The following is a 21,212-nucleotide window of genomic DNA, read 5'->3' as shown; positions in this document are numbered from 1 at the left end:
GAATAACCCTGAGTTGGTGTCAGACTTCAGACCTATAAGTTTGTGCAATACATCGTACAAGATCATATCAAAATGCCTTGTGAAGAGACTACGAAGTATCATAGGTGACCTGGTGGGCGATTGCCAAAATGCTTTCCTTCCAGGGAGGTCTATCTCTGACAGCACCGTGGTGGGACGTGAATTACTCCAAAATTAAGAAGTAGGCCAAATCGGGAAACTTTGAAAGCATTCTGAAGGTTGATCTTAACAAGGCCTACAATAGGATAAGTTGGAATTTTGTGGAAAACGTTCTAATCCAAATGAACTTTCCCTCCATTTATTTGGCTTCAATGGATTATGAAATGCATCACTACGGTCTCCTACCGTGTTCTCATTAATGGTGAGCCCTTAGAGAAAATCGTGCCTAACTCGGGCTTACAACAAGGAGACCCGATCTCACCGTACATCTTCATATTATGTATGGAGGTTCTTTCTAGAAGACTTGAACACCTTCAATTCCTTAAAGTTTCACGCTCGGGACCAACTATATCTCCTCTCTTTTTTACAAGACGACGCTTTGTTTTTCCTCAAAGCTGATATTGAAAACTTTGGTGTGATGAAGAATGCTATTGACCAATTCTGCAATCTTTCTGGTGAAATGGTTAACTTCAATAAGTCGTATGTGATTTTCTCAAAAAACATGCCATTGAAGTTCAAGAAAATTCTGAAAGAATCCTAGGGGTAAAAGACAATGAGAAGATGGGAACCTACTTGGGATGTCTAATGGAGTCAATGGAAGGTCCACGGGGGTGTTTCACGAAATTGTGAATAAAATTGCTTCCAAGCTTTTGTCTTGGAAGTTCCTCAAATTATCTCAAGCTGGAAAATTGATTCTTATAAATGGCATTCTCATCGCCATGGCCAACCACATTCTTAGCAATTATCTCCTACCCTAAAAAATCATCAAAAGTTGTCATCTCTTATCTTGAAATTATATGGTCCTCAGCTCCTCAATGGAGAAAAGGCCTATCTACTGGAGGAAAACGTCTCTCCTTGAAAATCACAAGCATGATGGAGGTATTGGTCTGCGCAACCTTAAGAGTCTCAACCAGCCTCTTGTTTTTAAGCAAGGATGGAGGATGCACTCAAACCCGCAACTAAACGTTAGTAAGATTTTTAGAGCTAAGTACAAGGATGACTGGTTTGACAAAGGGAGAAGAGGTGAGATGAAGAGCACAATGTCTTGGGGTGCTCGAAGCATTTTCAAGAGTATTTATCACTTGCGAGGTGGTCTCAGACGAACCATGGCTAATGGTGAAAGCATAAAGGTGGAGCATGACTAGTGGGTTACTGACAATGTTATCAAATGCAAGGACAGCCAGCATCCTTCTACAGAGCAAAAACCGGTCTTTGTCAGTGAGCTGCTTGACGAGCAAGGCAAATGGAAGGTGGGTTTATGGTTTAACCCCGTTATAGCCAAGGATATCCTAGCTATTCATCCCGGTAACCAGCTCCAGAGTGATGGTTGGGACTAGGGTCCTTCGAGTACAGGGCATTACTCTCTAAGATCGGGTTATTGGCAGGCGCAGGGTAGCCGCAACAATGGAACTCCGACTACTTCCTTCTGGAAAAAATGGTGGAACTCAAAAATTTGGCCTAAGCACAAGATCTTCATATGGAAATTGATAAACAATGCTCTGCCAACGTTGAGCAACCTTAAGAAGAGAGGCATTGACATTGACAAGAAATGTAAACTATACAACGCTAAGGAGGAGACTACTAGCCACCTGTTCAGAGATTGTGAAGTGACCACAATAATTTGGAGATGCAACAATATGGGCATCAACACGGATATCGGAAGAAATCTTGACATAAGTACTTGGGTGTCTAACTTCCTATTATACTTTCTATCCACTGATGACGCTCAAAATGATACTACTATGGAATTTGTGAGCACTCTGGAGTATCTGGTTATTGAGAAATAATGTCAGCTTTAATAATTCCTTAGTCTCCCCGCGGAGTATTATTAGCTTGGTGCAACACTGGAAGGGAAGATGGAACTTAGGGAATAACACCAAAATAGTTGGGCAAAGGGGTCGAGTGACCGTCAACGAGGAAGATGTTGACAGGAACCAACGTTCCAGTTCAAACCATGCTAATGGCCAGCCAGCAAACGAAAGGTATACTATCACCATTGATGGTGCGTGGAAGCAACTGGACATTAAGCATTGCAACGAATGGAGAGCAGTTGTTGGGTGGGTAACTAAAGACAGAGGTGCTGTAATTGCAGGGGTAAAAGTCTAGTTTTTGCTACCTCGCCATGTCAAGTTGAGGCTAAAGCAGCATTAATGGCTTTACAAAGCTCGATTTTAGAAGGACGACATTGTGATGCTTACTGATTCTATAGAGCTGGTCCAAGCAGTCTCAGATAGCAGCAGAGCTAGAAGGGAGATCAAGCAAATTGTGGAGGAAATAAAACAATGTGCTCTTTTATTCCAAAGTTTTGTAATCAGGAAAGTAAGTAGAAGTAGAGTCATTGAAGCCCATAAACTTGCAATTGCAGCAAGAAAGGGCATGTAATTCTTTTCCTGTTTTCTTGTTTGTCAAAAGAAAAAAAAAAAAAAAAAAAAAACACATTAAAAAAATACATAGAGAAAAAACTACCAATATCAAGATTTTACGTGATTATGTTAACCTATATGAGTAGAATATTGTGAAAGTAAATATTGTTCTAAGAGACATCCAGACTTATATTGGTCTCAAGTTGTGGCTTGCCCAAACAATTATGCTAAATCTAGAGGCGCTTGGGGAGCCTTTTTAAGCTAGTTCAAAGCACACAAGTTCATAAGCCACAAGGCGGCATTCAATTTGGACCATATTCAATTTGGGTCGATTTTGGTTGATATTTTCTAGTCATAGTTAGGACTCACGGCTTGTAGTGTATACGTATACGGTGTGGTTCTCTTTCATTCTTAGATTAATAGTTTAAACACTATATAAGGTAACCCACATTTAACTAAATCCATAAACTGATTGTTGTCTGCACAACTGTTTCTATCTTCACCCCTTTCTTTAGGAAATGTTGATGATTATAGCAAAGTTCAGACACTTCTCTTTAGACTTTAGTGTTACCTTGCCCTCCTGTGTCATGGAGGTTTGAATTTCCCATGACATGTACTACCAACTTACACTTAAGACTTCTAGGTCATCTTTAAAATAATAAGCTTATTTTTTATTTTTAGAGGAATTAAAATACTAAGATTAAGCTATTGGCCAAAGATTAAAAAAAATAAGAACTACTTCGTATACATTTAGAGCATGTTTGCTTGGAGTGTTTTTTTATTAGAAACAGATTCAAATAAACCATTAATGTTACCAAGTGTTTGGTTTGAAGGTTTGGTAACAATTACCATTACCCTTAGGTAATGATGGTTACCACCCATTTGTTACCTCTCTAAAACCTAAGGTAACAATTACCCTTACTCTTCTCAAACAAAAAATAAAGGAAGATAGGTTTAAATGATTCCTTTTCATTATTAAACCAAACAAATGAAAAGGTAAGAGTTAAATCATTCCTTTTTTTCCCACTTATTTGTTTATTTTCTACTCCATTTTCATTACTCATACCAAACTCCCTCTAAGTAGTTGAACCACTTTAGTTATCTAAGACAAAGTACTATAATGGCAAATACTAGCAGTAGGTAAGATGAATAACAAGATGACTTATAATGGGAGGAGAGACTTTGACTCTGTGAGGTTGGTGTTGGTATTAGAGCAATGACAAAAGTGATGAAGAACGATATGCTTCAAACAGGTGAAAGGGAAATGAGGCTTGGATCTGTGGGACAACTTAATGGGGATGAAACATATGCAGTGTGACGAGTTCTTTTGTTAGGGAGAGTTATCTTGCTGCTAAGGAAGACGTTCAGGGAGAGCTTCATCTTGTACCTTTTCTTGCTGGACATGACTGCAAGATTCCTACTCCGCCTCTTCCTCTAACTGCACCTCGCAAGGGCAAGGCACGCCCTTCCTTTGCAACACCTTAGAAGCTTCTACACTTCCTGGCATCTCAGTGCTTTCAATCCCAGCTAATCTAGAAAGGTTTTTAAGCAGACCACTGCTGAAATATTTAGCTGCTTGTGGGAGCCTTCTGGCTTTTCGTCTCAGACAATTGCCCTTTGTTTTTTGAGCCTTCTGGCTTTTCGTCTCAGACAATCCCTGTTCTTTTGAACTTAGGCAGAGCAGACCAGATTGAAGCAGAGCCGAGCAGAGCAGATTTCATTATTTTTATTATTATTAGGGGTGAGCGTAGCAGGATACCCTGTAAAAATCTCGATACCCGGAACCGGAACCTGTTGCAACAGGTTCCCAAAATTAGGAACCAGCACCAGAACCTGTTCAACAGGTTCCTATAAATTGGGAACCGGAATCGGAACCTGCAGGTTCCGGTCCTGTCTTTCAAAGTAAACTTAATAGTTACTTGATTATTTAGAATATTTAATACAAAATTACAAATACTTATATTAATACCATTAATTAAACCTTTAAAAGTGAGATGAAAATGAATAAGAGGAGGGATAGAGGTAGGTGACGGTTTTTATACAATTTTAATATAGGGCTTTTATACTTGAGCTTAAATGATAGGTTTCGTTTTCAAATATCATATAGAGAAACCTAGACTAACAGGGTACCCTACAGATTGCGGTCCAAAATTTTATTACCCGGAACCGGAAATTATTGCAACGGGTTCCCATTTTTATTACCCAGAACCAGAACCTGATCTACAGGTTCCGGTTCTGGAACCTACAGTTCTGAGCGGGTTCCGATTCCACATCAGGGTACCCTGAATTTTTGCTCACCCCTAATTATTATTACTATTATTAATAATATCGCATTATTATTTAATCATTAAATATTATTATTAAATATTAATTATTATTATAATAATAATTATTATTATTAAATATTATTTAATAATTATTTTTATTATTAAATATTTTATTATTATTATTGTTACTATTACTATTATTATTATTATTATTATTATTATTATTATTATTATTATTATTATTATTATTATTATTATTCTATTTAAATATTAGTTATTATCTTTAAATATTAACTTTTGTTATAAAAAAATCAATTATTATTATTATTATTATTATTATTATTATTATTTGAGAAAATATTATCATTATTATTATTATTATTATTAAATATTTATTATTATTATTATTATTAATATTATAATTATTAAATATTAATTATTATTATTATTATTAAATATTATTTATTTATTATAATTATTATTAAATATTAATTTTTAATAATATTTTTATTATTAAATATTAATTATTGTTATTATTAAATATTAATTTTTCATATTATTATTATTATTAAATATTAATTTTTTATTGTTATTATGATTAAATATTAATTATTATTATAATAATTCGATATTAATCATTATTATTATTAAATATTAATTATTTATTATTATTTTTAATTATTAATTATTAATTATTATAATTTAATTTTAAGTATTATTTTTAAACAGAGCAGAGCAGCTCTAAAGAACGGGCCTAAGACATTTTTGTGCTACTAGCTTCTTTATCAATTTATTTGGACTAATACCTAAAATGTTTTGTATGTTTCGATATTTAAAGCTGCAATCTAGTTTTAAATTTTGGAAGCAGAAATCCAGTTGGTATTAGAAATCCAGTTGCTGTATGTTCTTTTAAAAAAATACGGAGTAAAAACAAACCAATGATCCAAGACGACTAAAGCCTTCAATTATATCAACCATCTACTAAAAGACTGAGTTGCGATCTCAGAGTTTAACATAGTTTCAGTCTTGGACAACAAGAGCCAGCACAATGCACCAACATTTAACATGAAGACGTACAGCATGCACGAGAGAAACAAATTCCAGTCCCAAATATACTCTAGAAACAAGAGACAGAGCAATACAGCCTAATTCCCCCATAGCATCAAAACAAAGCCAGAATAACAAGAGCAATGCTACAAGCTAAAATAACTTTCAAATTCAAATAAAACTTTGTCAAAGGCATTGAAATTTAAAGGTATGGTAAGTTGGACAAATTACGGTGGAACATCTTTGCCCATCCCACAATCTCAGAAGATTGCAGAGCCATAAATCAATGAAAGAGTGGATCAAACTAGCAACCACTTGATCGATGTAAACAGAAGTACGATGGGGCATTCATGGTAATGATAACTGTATACCCATCAAGCATAGAACAAAAATTCTAGAACCAATGTGACCCAACAGTACAAAGAACACTAATAAATCGTCAAAAAAAGCACTTTTTCACTACAAAATCCAATTTAACCCTAGCGGGATAACAGCTATTAAGATAGACAAAAGTTTAGCATTAACGAAAAAAAAAAAACAAAGGTTTAAGCAGATAGATTTTGGGCCTTGTTGAGGATAACTCCCTCATATTTGACCTGGAACCACTTCATGGCATCATCCTTGGTAACTCTGTGCTGGATTCCAACACGGGCCTTGCACCTTCTGCGACGAGCAACACGGTATCCAGGACGCTCAAGAACAACATAGAAGTCCATACCATAAATACCAGTAGAGGGATCGTACCTGAAAGGGGAAAAAATCAGGAACTAACTTCAACTTAATCTATATCAATAAAGGCACTTTTATAAGAAAGAATTGCTTTAGCCTTATGATATCCATTTTTAAGACGAACCTTGCATAATAAGCAGCAAAAATACATACAAAAAAAACAGCCGCATGACTAAACTACAATGGTAACATTACATATTTAGAGTTTTTATCAGGGTCAAGTAGCTGCAGCAAAATCAAACATTTTGAAGATAGTAACAGAATACTAAATTCTAACCAGCTAAGACAATAACTTGAAACAGCAACACTGCCAAGGATGACAATATAACAAAGGTAAAAGACAAGTTAATGATTACGCATATGTATCCATAAAGGCCTAGGTAACAATGTGCAACTACAGTACGACACTAACAACAGATGATCAAATAACAAATCAAATAGTCATGATCACTTACTTGATTCCAAGATCAATGTGCTCTTGAATACCAAAACCAAAGCATCCAGTCTCACTGAAGTTTCTCCTCAACAACTCGTATTCCTTGACCTTCAAACCACTTTCAAGCAACTGCATTGCCTTGTCACCTCTAACAGTCACGTGACAAGCAATCTTTTCATTACGTCTGATTCCGAAAGATCGGACAGTGTATCTGGCTGTTAATCATAAACAAACCACTATGAACAAAATCCACAACTAATCTTTTCAACAAAATCATTAAAATTATCATGAAACAGTGAAACACTTACGACACATTAATTAAAACATATTTATGGTGCAAAACCAACATCTCTTGGAAATCTACAACTAACACGTTCAACAGCATGTAAACCAACATATTTCCATTACAAACACTCCTACAAAGTTTATAATATTTAGTAGTGATCTAAGCTCGACAAACACAAAAACCCAACAATAAAAGACATTCACAAGATACAATTGGAAATTAAAAATCCTACAAGTTCTTAATTTTTAGTAGTTATCTAAGCTCGACAAACACGAAAACCCAAACAAAAACAGGGCATTCATAAAATACAATTGCACATTAAAACAATTCACTAGCACAACCTAACAGAAATTTCATTATATTTTCACGCAAATTATAAACAATCAGAAAGTAATTATAAATCTACAACATTTATCAATACAAATAGCACTTGAAGCACAGAAATACAATACAAAGTATTAACCAAAAATCAAAATCTTAATGCAAATAGCACTTGAAGCACAGAAATAAAATACAAAGTATTAACCAAAAATCAAAATCTTAGTACACAACCACAACAGTCAAACAATCATTTAACATTACAAAAACAACTAATTAAAGCTTATAATTTATACCTTTGGAGTAAACTGGGGTCTGACCGCTGAGTTGTTCCAACACCTAGAAAAACAACAATGATATAGGATTCAAAACATATTCATAATTATCGGCATTATTCAAACTAAATATGAAGAAACTAAATTAGGCTTATTATACCTTAGCAGCTCTGGTAAGACGATCACCACTTTCACCAACAGAGATGTTGAGAACAAGCTTTTGGACCTTGATGTCCCTCATGGGGTTCGATAACTTCTTCTCCGGCGCCTGAATTTGTTTAAATTAAACATAATTAAAACCCTAAAATCAATTTATAACAATGCTTAAAACCCTAGATTTTGTCAAAATTAAAGTTGAAAGCCCTTGAACCCACTTAAATCAGAGATTCATAAACCTAAAATCAACCATGATTTGAGCTTTTAAAACCCTAAAATCCATTAACAACAAAGATTTAAACCCTAGATTTTATCAAATTCAGAGATTAAAACCCCAAGAACCCACTAAAATCGGAGCTTAAAAACTTAAATCCATCAAAGCTAGAGCAAAAAAAACTGCATAATCCACAAAATTCATAGAATACATTGAAATCGACAGAATAGAGCGAGATAGTGAAAGGAGAAAGGAGAGAGAAAATCACCATTAGAGAAAAACTGGAGCAGCAGCCGACGGATGGAGAGAGAGGAAGCGTTAGAGTGAAATGTGGGAATGAAATAAAAACCCTAAAATAGAGCGGAGGCCAAGCTAGGGTTTTTATGTTGATGATGATTATGTTTGCTGGGTTTTTAATCTTATGATGGACTGGGCTTATATCATTGAATTTTCTTTTTTAGAGGTTGGGTTTTGGTTATTAGCGGCCCAATTCGTTTGTAGATATATATATATATATATATATATATATATATATATATATATATATATATATATATATATATATATTATATATATATATATATATATATATATATATATATATATATATATATATATATATATATATATTTATATATTTTAGGTTGACTAAGGGCCTGTTTTGATTGACTGAATTAAACTGAGTTGAATTGAACTGAACTTATTAAAGCTGAATTGAACTTATTAAAGCTGAACTGAATATTTTATGAGAGAAGGAAATTAAGATAAGAATTGAACTGAACTGAACTGAACTTAGTGGAACTGAAATGAACTGAACTTAATGGAGCTGAACTGAATTGAAAATAAGCTGAAGAGAACAGGGCCTAAGAGTTTAGGGGAAATGATTTTGGCACACCATATGTGAGAGCAAAGTTTTTTATACTTTTCTCACATGCGGGTGTGCAAATATCAACTAAGGGTGTGCCAAAATCAATTTCCAAAATTTAGAATATGTTCACTTCATCTTAAAAATATACTCCAATAATATTTAATCAGTGTAACTTATAAGTTTTGTTTAGTAATAGTTATAATTTTAGTCGGGTAACAATAGTTTTAATTTAGTATAAATTAATAACTTTAAATTCTAATCTATAATAACTTTGCTATTATCAGTAGCGATTAGGGTTGAGCAAAATAATTCAAAAATTCAAACCGTAATCGATCCGAAAATTAGAGTATCTGATCTGATAACCATAACGGTTCGAGAACCTGATCCGATAATTTGTTATCGGGTGCTATTATTGGGTATCTTTTCAAAATTAATGGTTACCCGATCCGATCCGATCCGATAAGTAAATTTTTTTTTTCCTACTTAAATCTATTTATCCAAAATCTATACTTTTACTTTACTTCATAATCACCTCATAATTTAAATAATTAGTAATATCATTAGTAATTTGTTTATGATCATGTAATGTTGTTGTTAATTAGTGTTGAATGATATCATAATAACTAAATTATAAAGTCTAATTTTTCATTATTGGATATCATATTGGGTAACCAATCTGAAAATCCGAGTATCCAAACATATTGATTCGGTTCATGGATATCATTTTTAGTGTTAATGGTTACCCGAACCGATAGTGTTATTGATATGGGTACCCGACCAATGCTCACCCCTAGTAGCAATTTGAGCATCAGAAGACTTTAGTTGCTGCACTATAGATGCACCAGCATGTCCCTCTATCAAGGTGATGACTTCAAAACTATCATCAAGATAGTATTTTGCCATGCTTGGTTTATAAGAGCAACTCTAATGGCAAACTAATCTGACAATTAGTTTGCCATGCCACATATATTAAGCTAATTATCATTTTTGCTACTTTTTTCCAAAGGCTAGCTATTAACTTAGTAGTAGTTGTTGAATATAAAATACATGGAAAGAGCTTATTTTAGCCAAGCTTATTGAATTTTAATTTCTAGCTCGAATGATCAAGCTAGTAGCTAGGAAATTATTGAAATTACAAGCAAGTCCCTAGCTACAACCATTGAAGTTTCTCTAACCAACTATGTGTGTTTACTTCAGAAATTGGCGGCAATAATGGGTTTATGGCTGTATTAATTGATACCCTTAAACATATCTTCATCAGAACAGTCATAAGTCAATTGATAATACAAGGTGGCATGCCATTAAATAAATTATAAATGAAAATAGCTTATGATTGAATAGAATGAGATTTTCTACAAAAGTGTTTAGAATTCTTCGATTTTCTTCTGCAATGAATTATTAAAATTAGTGACTTAGTGGGTGTGTAACCAAAGTCTTTTGCTCTTTGAAGTCAAATGGCTCTTTAACCTAATGGTTTAAATCATCAAGAGGTGTATATACGACAAGGAGATCCCTATCCTTGCATAGATTTTTTTAATTAGAAAACTTTCAACTATAAGTCAGGAAACAAAGCTTAAATAGGCTTCAAAATTTTGCCCATGGCCTTGTGATATATTAAATGGAAATTCTACGTGGTGGTTTTCAAGAATTGAATTTTCTATTTGGTGGAAACATTTTTTTCCATGGTTTTTGGTGGCTCTATACATTTAATTAAGTCTATTAAGTGCACTTATTTCACTAAATTGGGTTTAACCATCGAGTTATGGACCTTTTAATTCTAATTAGTTAATTTCTTAATCTACCCTTTATTTAATCCCTCTCTCCCTCTTTTTAAACACTGAATGACCCATTCAACTCCATTGCAGCCTTTTCTACCCATTTTCTCCTCTATTCTTCAAAAATTTGGGTTTGTTGTAATTTCGTGTCTTAATCTGTTTAGAGGGATGAATTTTCGCACAACAGCTGTTTACCAAGGGTTAGTTTGCTTTACCATTTCACAATACTTAGACACGCAGATGCCCATATGACTCATCATGACCACCATTAGTCACTCCAAGTGCTGATTTCCTCAAATTGTCCAATGTACTTATAACCATTTGAACTCCATACCTACTCCACAGTAGCTCATTCAGTATTTTACCATTTATATCATGCCCTTATATCTTCCATTAACTTACTTGCAGTACATATGACATTTACCAAAGGGTTCGTCTCATCTAATCCCCCACAAGTATACTTAGAGTTTTTTATACTCTTGATGGAAAATTATGATAGATCCAAATAATCTTTGTGTGAACTGTGAAGTCATCAATGTAGATATAATTCTTCACAATTCATCCAGTTTTTTGGAATATTTAGTTTAAATTAACTTTGGTCGATTTATTTTTAACGATCTCAACTTTGAATTATTATTTAATAATCCGAACTTTAGGAGGTGCTTACTTTTTTTTTATGGGATCTCCCATGGCCATTTCGAAATCTCATAACCATCTGCCTCGTATTCATTCTCCATCATGCATCCTTATATCTTCTTGGAAGACACTTCCCACCATCTTCTCCAAACTTAACTTCGATGATTCAGTTCACATCAACTTAGTGGAAACATCAATGGGAGTCATCATCAATTCATCATAGATAATAATAGAAATTTATCAAAGACATGTACGTTCAACCTTCACAATACCTAAGTTTGCATAGCAAAAGTTAAACTCTTCATAATATCAAGACATGGACGTTAGTCAACCTTCACAATACTTAAGCTTGTACAGCAGAAGTTAAACTCTTCATAAGGTACTCCAACTAGTACTTCAACGAGACATTCATAACATTCAATTTTAAAATGACACTTTACTAGTTATCAACTCAAGAAAAATGTTTGGACAATTTCATGCCAGGTTGAACATATTTTCGAAGACACATGTTCTCTAATTACTTAGTTTCACAGTTGAAGTGTTAATTATATTAGACGTATAGAGTAAAAGAGTCCAATCTTGCACAACAAATTGAATTGCTAACAAGCCTAACGTAAATCATTTAGTACAAAGTTTTTTTTGATAGAAATTAGTACGGAGTATATCATTGGTATATCATTTTAATTTTTTTTAATTTTTTTTAAGGTAAGATAAAGGACTATACTGAACCAACACCTCTCGCAGGTTAGGCCAGCTCAGCTCTACATGTCAGTGCTTGAGACTTTGAGAGTAGAGAGGGAGGTAAGAGAATCCCCCTACTCACAAACAAATGTAGTTGGTGAATTTCGAACTTGTGACCTCAAAGTACGGAGTGTATCATACTGTACTGTATACTCCGTTTATCACTGTTTGTAATTTTTTTTGGATATAACTACAGAATTTCTATGTGTAATTAATTCTTTAAATTTCCAATAATGTTTTATCTTCCTCAGCATTTTTTTCATTTCTGTGGAGCTTTGCAATCTCACGCTGCACTGCCGCACCACTCCCACTCTCCCTCCTCCATTGAAGCACATACTTTGAATCCTCTATTAAAGCTGCTTCTGAGCTTTCCCTCCTCCATTGAAGCTGCTTCTGAGGTAAGATGTTTATTTTTTCTTTTTTTTAAACATCGTATATCAACTCCACAATCTAGGGTTTATCGTTGATCTAATTTCCAGTGTAATTAATTTAGGGTTCTTCTTAGGTGGATTATTGAACTATTGGTTATAATTTCTTAAAGTTTTATATCAATTGATTATGTTGCTGGAACTTTGCTTTGTGCAATTTGCCAAGTTATGTTGACATTATTAAGCGTGAAGAATTAAGTTAGTGTTTGGATTAAGTATTTGATTGCAAATTTGAAAACAATGAAATTTCAATTTTGGTATTGAATGTATTTGGAATTGACTATCAACATTTAAAATTTGGAATTGATTATCAGCATTTGAAATTCCAAAATTGAAATGAAGCTTTTAGGATTCGTTGTTTGGTAACAACTATACTAGCAATTGTTGATTAGTATTAGTTGCCACCCTCTCCACTAAACCGGTCAATTTGAGCAATTCGTCTCTAACAACTATACCAGATAGGCAGATACTTACAACAAACAATCAATCAACTAGTATTGACTAAAGTTTAATAGATTTCACTAACATTTTAGAAGTTAATCTATTCAAACTCTCAAATGAGCATTCTGAAACTGGCAAATCTAGAGGATTTGGATTTCAACTTGAAGACCAATCATGTGTCCGATGCTGCCATTGAAGTAATGAATGGCAAAGTCAGCAGTGGTGGGGGTGTTGGTTGTGGGTACTACAGGTGGTTTGTCAGGAAGGTGTAGGCGGCAGTTATGAAGGTGGTTAACATGAAGGAAGAGGTGGAGCTTATTATAGCTATGGAGGTGGTAGAGAAGGTGGTGGGTAATCCCGTGGTGGCGACAATGAATAAGGAGTCGGTATGGTTGTGGTGTAGTGGACAAAGAATGATTCGAAGGATTCCAAATGCCATCAATTCAAATTGGACTTAAAATCCATAGGTTTGGCTTATTTATTCAAAGGCATCCAAATGCAATTTATTTGCTAATTCCCAAACAGGTTATTTAGGTGACACTATTATTTAAATAAATGATAATTTGTGATTTTTGGAGCCTACTTGATCGTTAGGTCAAATTTGGTTTCTAATGTGTATCTAGCTACTGTTTATAACCCATTAATGTAGGAATGATATATGAAAATAGACCTTCTCCCCCTAGGCCAAAGGTGGCTGCCCCTCCTGCCCTAACTGAGGGACGGATGTCACGGCCTATTTACAATTTAGGGAGTCTGATTTGATGTTTGTGAACATTAGAGAGAATTGTTATGTTGGACAATTTTTTTCATTGTAATTGCAATTGTGTACCATCAAATTGCTAGTTGTAATTTCTAATTTGGCATTTGTGTTTGGTTTATTATACAAGTTGTGTTTGAAAACTTTGAACCCTTAAGCAGAAATTCCTACCTAATTTCCTAGACTATTATATATATATATATATGTATATATATATTTATATATATTTGTTTACCTGGGAGAGTTTCTAATGAAAAAATGAGGGAGAGTTTCAAATGAACAAATGAGATAAAGCAAGTGATTAACCTTGTGCATGGTACACTAGGATTTATGCTGGACATTCAGCTGTTTCCTCCCCCCCCCCTTTTTGGTTTAATCTTTAATCTATTGTTAATTTGTATAACCTAATGTCATAATTGTGTAGGTTCGGTTCATCGATGATGTTTGTGTGAAGCATGTGCAGCATATTGTCTACTAGATTGTTGAATATATATATGCATATCTTCATTCTGTAAATTACAAAGATTGGACAAAGCAGAAGTAGTTATAATTGATGGTATAAGGCTAGGGGTTCTCCCAAACGTAGTGACTTACAACGACCTTGTTGACGCCTACTGCCGGTTTGTTGGCATTGAAGCAGCTTATGCTGTTGTTCGTAGGATGCAAGTTGCAGGTATTACGCCTAATGTAATTACTTACAATTCATTGCTAGCAGGTGCCAGTAGGCAATGCCAGCTATCACTTTCCCTTGATATATTTGAAGAAATGTTGAATTTGGGTATTTCACCAGATTTATGGAGTTATAATACATTGATGCATTGCTTCTTTAAATTGGGAAAACTAGATGAAGCGTATTGAGTTTTCTAGGATATTATTCTTAATAATCTCAGTCCTGATAGAACTAGTTTCAACACGTTGCTCAATAGCCTATAAAGGAATGGGTATACTGATAATGCCCTAATGTTGTATAGGAACCTAAAGCGTCATGGCTGCGAACTTGAGCTGATAACTTATAATATTCTTATTGATGGGCTATGCAAAGCGGGTAGATTAAAGGCATCTAGGTGGATTCTCAAAGAGCTTGAAAATTCAGGTTACATACCTAATGCTATTACCTACACTACAATTTTGAAATGTTGCTTTAAGTCTAGAAAATTTGAAGAAGGCTTAGAAATTTTTTGGGAAATTAAGAGTAAAGGTTTTACATATGATGCCTTTGCATATTGCACAGTTGCAGGAGCTTTTGCTAAGAGAGGCATGCTAAAAAAGGCAAATGATTGCATGGAAGCAATGTTGAAATGTGGAATTTCACCTGACATTGTGTGCTATAACACTTTAATGAATCTTTACTGTAAAGAGGGGAAGTTTGAGGCTGCTTATAAATTGTTGGATACGATAGAGGATGAAGGCTTTGAATGTGACAACTATACTCATGCCATTTTAATCGATGGATTGTGCAAGGCAAGGAATGTTGAGGAGGCTCAGAGACATATGAAATTAATTAGTTCAACGGGGTCTATTACAAATCTGCCAACCTTCAATAGTTTGCTTGATGGGGTTTATAAAGCTGGCCATGCCGAGTTTGCAATGAAACTTTTCGAGTTGTCGAAGATGAAGGATGAATTTACTTATTCCTCTATGGTGCACAATCTTTGCAAGGAAAGGAAATTCAGGAGTACATCCAAACTCTTAATGTCTTGTCTAAAGAATGGGATGAACATACTTAAGTCTGCAGAGAGGGCAGTTATTAGAGGTTGGTGGACCCCTAACCTCTTTTAGTACAAAGTCACCTTCTTTAATATTATGGGGTCATACCTTTTTGTTAAAGTGTCGCGCGATGCGTCGTTGGTAGACTTGTATATGATGCAAAGCTCTTAATCGTCGTTCATCGAGGAATAAAAAGCTCTTCATACCTTGCTCGTACCCATTCAGCTTCTGGTAGCTTACTTTCGAGTACGATGCGTAGGGATGGTATTTCTAGTTCAACTGGTTGACCTGTGTCCATGCCGAAAACTAAGGAGTATGGAGTTACTCCTATTGATGTTTGTATGGATGTTCTATAACCCCATAGGGCGAAGTGTAGTTTGTTCGACCAGCCTTTATAATTTTCTACCATTTTCTTAATAATGCCTGTTATGTTTTTATTCGCCGATTCTACTGCTCCGTTCATTTGGGGTCTATATGGAGACGAATGATGATGTTTTACTTTATAACGAGCTAAGAGGGTCTCAACTTCTACTTTGAATTGAGATCCCTGGTCACTAATTAGTTCGTGTGGAACTCCATATCTACAAAATATGTTTCGCTCGAGAAACTTTGCGACATGTTTAGAAGTGATATTAACGTAAGAACCGGCCTCGATCCACTTAGTAAAGTAATCGATGGCTACTAGTACGTACTCATGTCCTCCTGCTCCTGTTGGAGAAACTTTACCAATTATGTCAATTCCCCAAGTCGAAAAGGGCCAAGGGGAAGTGAGGTTATATGGTTCAGATGGTGGGAGGTGTTGTAAATTAGCGAACATTTGGCACTCTGGACATTTCTTGACATATTTTATGCAATCATGTTCCATAGTGGACCAAAAGTACCCTTGTCAAGAGATTATTTTAGCAAGCATTTTTCCATTCATGTAAGGTCCACAAACACCTTTGTGAGTATCCTCTATAAGGCGCGTGGATGCGGGTTGGTCTATACACAATAAGCTTTGACCATGGGTCCCTTTTTGCATAATTGACCATTTACTAAACCATATTGAGCTGCGAGTGTTCGCAAAGCTCGTTGGTCTTTTGATGAAGTATTTGTAGGATATGTGCCATGAGTAATGTATTGGAGGATATGATCATACCAAGGATTTCCTCCTTTGATGTCATTTATTTCCTCTATTACGTTGCAATAAGCTGGTTCGTCTCTTCTATCAACGCACAATGGCATCATATTTAAGTGATCTGGAATGTTGATCATTGAGGCTAATTTTGCTAACGCATCGGCAAATTGATTCTTATCCCTTGGGAGATATTTAAAGTCAATATAATCAAAATGCTCGATGAGTTGCTCTAGGTGTGCTTGGTATAATATCATTGTGGAGTTCTTAATTTTCCATTTTTTAAGTATATGATTTATTATCAAACTGGAATCTCTATATACCTCTAAATAGAAGTTCCTACTGAAAAAGAATCCGTGAGGATGTTCATCAAAAATTTACAAGAAAAGTATTCAAAGCACTTAAAATATCAACACAACTTGAATACTTTCAAGGCCGTCTATGACATAGGCATCGAGATCGAAGATGACCTCGCAAAGCAAAAAGCTACTAACAATAGTAACCACAGTGGCTGGAAAGGAAAGAAGAACGACAATCCTTCTTCTTCCGAAAACGCCCACTCTAGTAACAATGTTAGTACCTTTGATCTCAGTGAAGTCTTAGCCATGGATAACCAAGGATCTAAGAAGCAACTAAGGAAAGACTTCACCCCCATTGGGATGAGCTATGGTACTGCCTTCGATCGACTCCATGCCAAGGGACTCATTACTCCCATTGGACCTATTCAAGATCCCGAGCCTGAAAAAAGATTGCCTAGTTGTAACCCAGATTCACATTGTAAGTACCATCAAGGTAGGGGTCATACTACCGAGAGCTGTTGGAAGCTAAAAGAGGCCATCCAATATTTGATCGATAATAACAAGCTTCCCATACCTCCAGCTGGCATGAAGACCGAGTGATAATAAGAGCTCAAGACAAGAGGCGGGTTTCAACGACAAGATTTCGTGACCTCTTTTTCTATTTCTTTTATTCATCCTTTCCCCAATAAGTCTAGCATAGACACCTTTTATTTTCCTTAGATCTTATTTTGTAGGTTTTTTCCTTTTTACCTTTTAATAAAATGAGCATTTCTTCTTCTTTCATATGATCATTGCATTGCATTGGATCAAAAAATAAAAAAAATAAAAAAAATGATAAAAAAATATATAAAAAAATCCATATCGAACTAAGCACAAGGTATACCAATGATTTGAGGCACCCCTTGTAGCCACATCATATCACCTTTCACCCTTTCAAATATACAATCCTTTTTTTGATAAACCACTTTGAGCCTCGTCTAACGATATACCTTTCTTTCTTCAACCCACATCTACCTAACCTTGAGATGGGACAGTGTGCAATTTATGCAATTTTAAAAAGCTTGAGTGATTTCAAAAGATCAAAATAAATAAAATAGCAAAAACAATAAAAGTGTACAAAAGGGCAAGTGTTCCAATGTCTTTGATATGAAAATGTCTTTGATATGAACACGTCTCAGATTGCGTTTCTTATCAAGTGCTTGGTACCGTGCCTGAGAAACATGAATGCCAAGTCAGTGATAGACCGCATGATCGGGATTGCCCACCCTTATAAAAAAGGTTCAAAAAAAAAAAATGCAATAGCAAAAAAAAAAAGAGAGCAAAAATATAAAAGAGAATTCAAAGATGAGAAAACTCAAGCATAAAAATACAAGGATCCAAATGCAAGGTTGCACACCTTGGGGGCTTATCTAGGGTCTTGAGCCTTTATCCCTTTCTTCTATAACCTTTAGCCTAACCACGTTACAACCCTCAAAAGACCTCTTTGAAGAATACACATACTTGTGCGAGGTTCGGCTAGAGCTACGTTCGGCCTGATTCCTAACGGATACGTAGGCAACCTCACAAAGGGGTGCGGCCGTAATAAACATGCATTCATATTCACATTCACACACTCACACCATGATCATATCAAAGGATCTCCAATGCTCATCCCTATTCATTTAGAGCTAGACTTGGGGGCTTAATCCTTACATTATTAGCCTACCCAGCCTAAGAGTCACCACCATTTGACTCTTTTCAATATATTTTTCCACCGTTAGCCCTTGCGGCCTAACCTTAGTGTTACTTTCACACACATCACAGATACATGACCAAATAGTCCTTCCCTTAGGAACCCCTTGTCATTAAATCTTAACACAACATTGAAGCATACTTTGTCATAACAAAATCACTCATCATTCATCATTGCATCACAAAGTATGAAGCGCTTAGCCTTTGTGCCTAATTTACCCAAAAACTTTCATCATTGAGTCAACAATTGAGATAGCCTATGATGAATTAATCTTTGCACCTTGAGAGATAGTATCAAACAACATTTGACTAAGCTCATTCAACATGCACCATCAAAAACTTCTTTCTTTTTGTGTCTTTCTTTTTTGGGAGAAAGTCGGTACCCTCCACAAAAAAAATGACGGAAATTTTTGCTTTTTTGCATTTTTCGAGTCACACGATCACACTATAATGCACACACGAGTCATAAACGTTGAGTCATGTCGTGTCATATCATCTTGAATTGAGTCTAACACATGTGTCAAGCACTTTGAGTCGATTCATGACAAGTCATATGTGTTAAAGACACATTAAGTCTTAACTAAGCCTTAGGACAACCCTAAGATAACTAAAAAGATGAGCAAAGTCCTATAGTCCAAAATATAAATGCAGGTACATCCCAGCAGGCAAGAACATTCCCGGATTTTTTCGAAAAACCGCGAATATGACACATGAGATTCTTCCAAGATGAGAAGAGTTTGAGCAAAATTACATGGATCGGTAAATTAGAGATGAAGAGCTTTAATTTACAAAAGATTTGAGCGGATTTGGAAACGACCAAGTTTAAAGTTCGGAGCGAAATCGAGCAACAAATAGCAGCAGAAAAAGCAAAATAGGGAAGACCCGACTCCAGCGCTAGATGACAAGGCTGTCGCCTGGCAACAACATCTGTCGCCTGGCGACAGAAGCAAAGTGCGACAACAGAAGCAAAGTGCGGCGACACATTTTCCAGCAGGCGCTGGTGCGGTGACACGATGCGTGGCCCCCATATTAGATTATGCGGACCTAGTGCAGCAATTTTTGGGTTCCTTGGTACGCCAGTTAGCCCCTATAAGAAATTTGACATGATTAAGTAGTCGGCTTGATTACAATCGCAATAAGTGATCGACATGACAAAAGATCGTCTCACTTAGCTTAAAGCGCCTAAGCATTGGCTCATCGCAAACACCGAAGTATTAGTTCACAAAGAATTCCTAGGATGGGAGATTTCCACAAATCAATTTGAAGCCTTTAGGAATCTTAGATATGGTTCTTGAGAAGGATTTTCCAAAGATGGAAGGGTCAATTTGAAGATTCAAGATGAAGAAGTCTTCAACAGGGGGACTTTAAGATTAAAGGGTCTCTCGCTTAGATTTGAGAAGATAGCATGAGATAGGCGGTCTTCGACAGCATTCGCTAAGATTGTGGAGGTTGTCGCTTAGATTTGAGAAGATAGCACGAGATGGGCGGTCTTCGACGACATTCGCTAAGATTGTGGAGGTTGTCGCTTAGATTTGAGAAGATAGTACGAGATGGGCGGTCTTCGACGGAATTCGCTAAGATTGTGGAGGTTGTCACCAAGATTTGAGAAGATAGCACGAGATGGGCAGTCTTCGACGGCATTCTCTAAGATTGTGGAAGTTGTCACCAAGATTTGAGAAGAGCGGTTCGTGATGAGGCGGTCTTCGACGACTTTTGCTATGATTGGGAAGGTTGTCACTATGATTCAAGAAAAAAAAGCTCGAGATGTAGCAGCAATGATAGACGACGTTCCTTAGGATGTGGAGAGTTGTCACAAAACTGAAGATGGCTACAAGCAGAGTTATCTTCGATGATGTTCCCTAGGATGTAGAAGATGGTCATAAAACAGCGGGAATTGAAGGCAACTGCAAGCGGAGCGGTCTTCAGGCGGTATCCCCTAACTTGAGGAAGATCGTCAAACAAAAAATTGGTTACTACAGAGATGTGTGCTCGACGGTGCAAGATACGCGTTTCTTAACTCTCTTATCTGTTTTAACTAACGCTAGTTTGCAGGTATCGGCGTTGCAAGAATGATTTGGGATCGCAGAACGTTCTGAATCACTCTCCGTCCTTATCGCTACTTTGACTTTTGTTTTCGAAACATAAGTTTCTCCAAAATCAGTCAAAGTGGGGGCTTCTGTAGACACCCAAATGTGTCTCCCCAAAACCAAACCCGGTGATGAATACCTTTCGCGTCAAATCATAATCGAATGAAGTGAAAGTGTGGAAAGTCTAATGTTATGGTTAGTTTTTATTAAAAAAATCTTTCTTTCTGTTTTCAAAAAACCTGCTCTATTTTATGAAAATAGCCAATCCAGTTTAGTTTGGTCCATGAAAAAGGTCTAATAATGGTGTGGTTGGATTGGGCTCGAATAGAGCTTTCCAACGATATATTATGAGCCCAATTC

At 35.6% G+C, this 21,212-nt stretch overlaps 1 protein-coding gene across 1 annotated transcript; it reads right to left on the bottom strand.

Moving 5' to 3' along the window:
- Positions 1-6,208: 6,208 nt before the first annotated feature.
- LOC145589590 (large ribosomal subunit protein uL5z) lies at positions 6,209-8,660 on the bottom strand. The gene is made up of 5 exons (XM_081646231.1): positions 8,537-8,660; positions 8,059-8,166; positions 7,920-7,962; positions 7,039-7,234; positions 6,209-6,598 (listed from the first exon to the last, which is right to left on the bottom strand). The coding sequence occupies exons 1-5, from the start codon at positions 8,537-8,539 to the stop codon at positions 6,400-6,402; spliced, it is 549 nt and encodes a 182-aa protein (XP_081502357.1). The 5' UTR covers positions 8,540-8,660; the 3' UTR covers positions 6,209-6,399.
- Between the last annotated feature and the right edge of the window lie 12,552 nt (positions 8,661-21,212).

This window comes from Chenopodium album, chromosome 17 (assembly GCF_948465745.1).
Source record: "Chenopodium album chromosome 17, dcCheAlbu1.1, whole genome shotgun sequence".
Classification (NCBI taxonomy): domain Eukaryota; kingdom Viridiplantae; phylum Streptophyta; class Magnoliopsida; order Caryophyllales; family Amaranthaceae; genus Chenopodium; species Chenopodium album.
The sequence above is the reverse complement of the archived record's forward strand: the minus strand, read 5'-3'. Positions and strand labels throughout refer to the sequence as shown.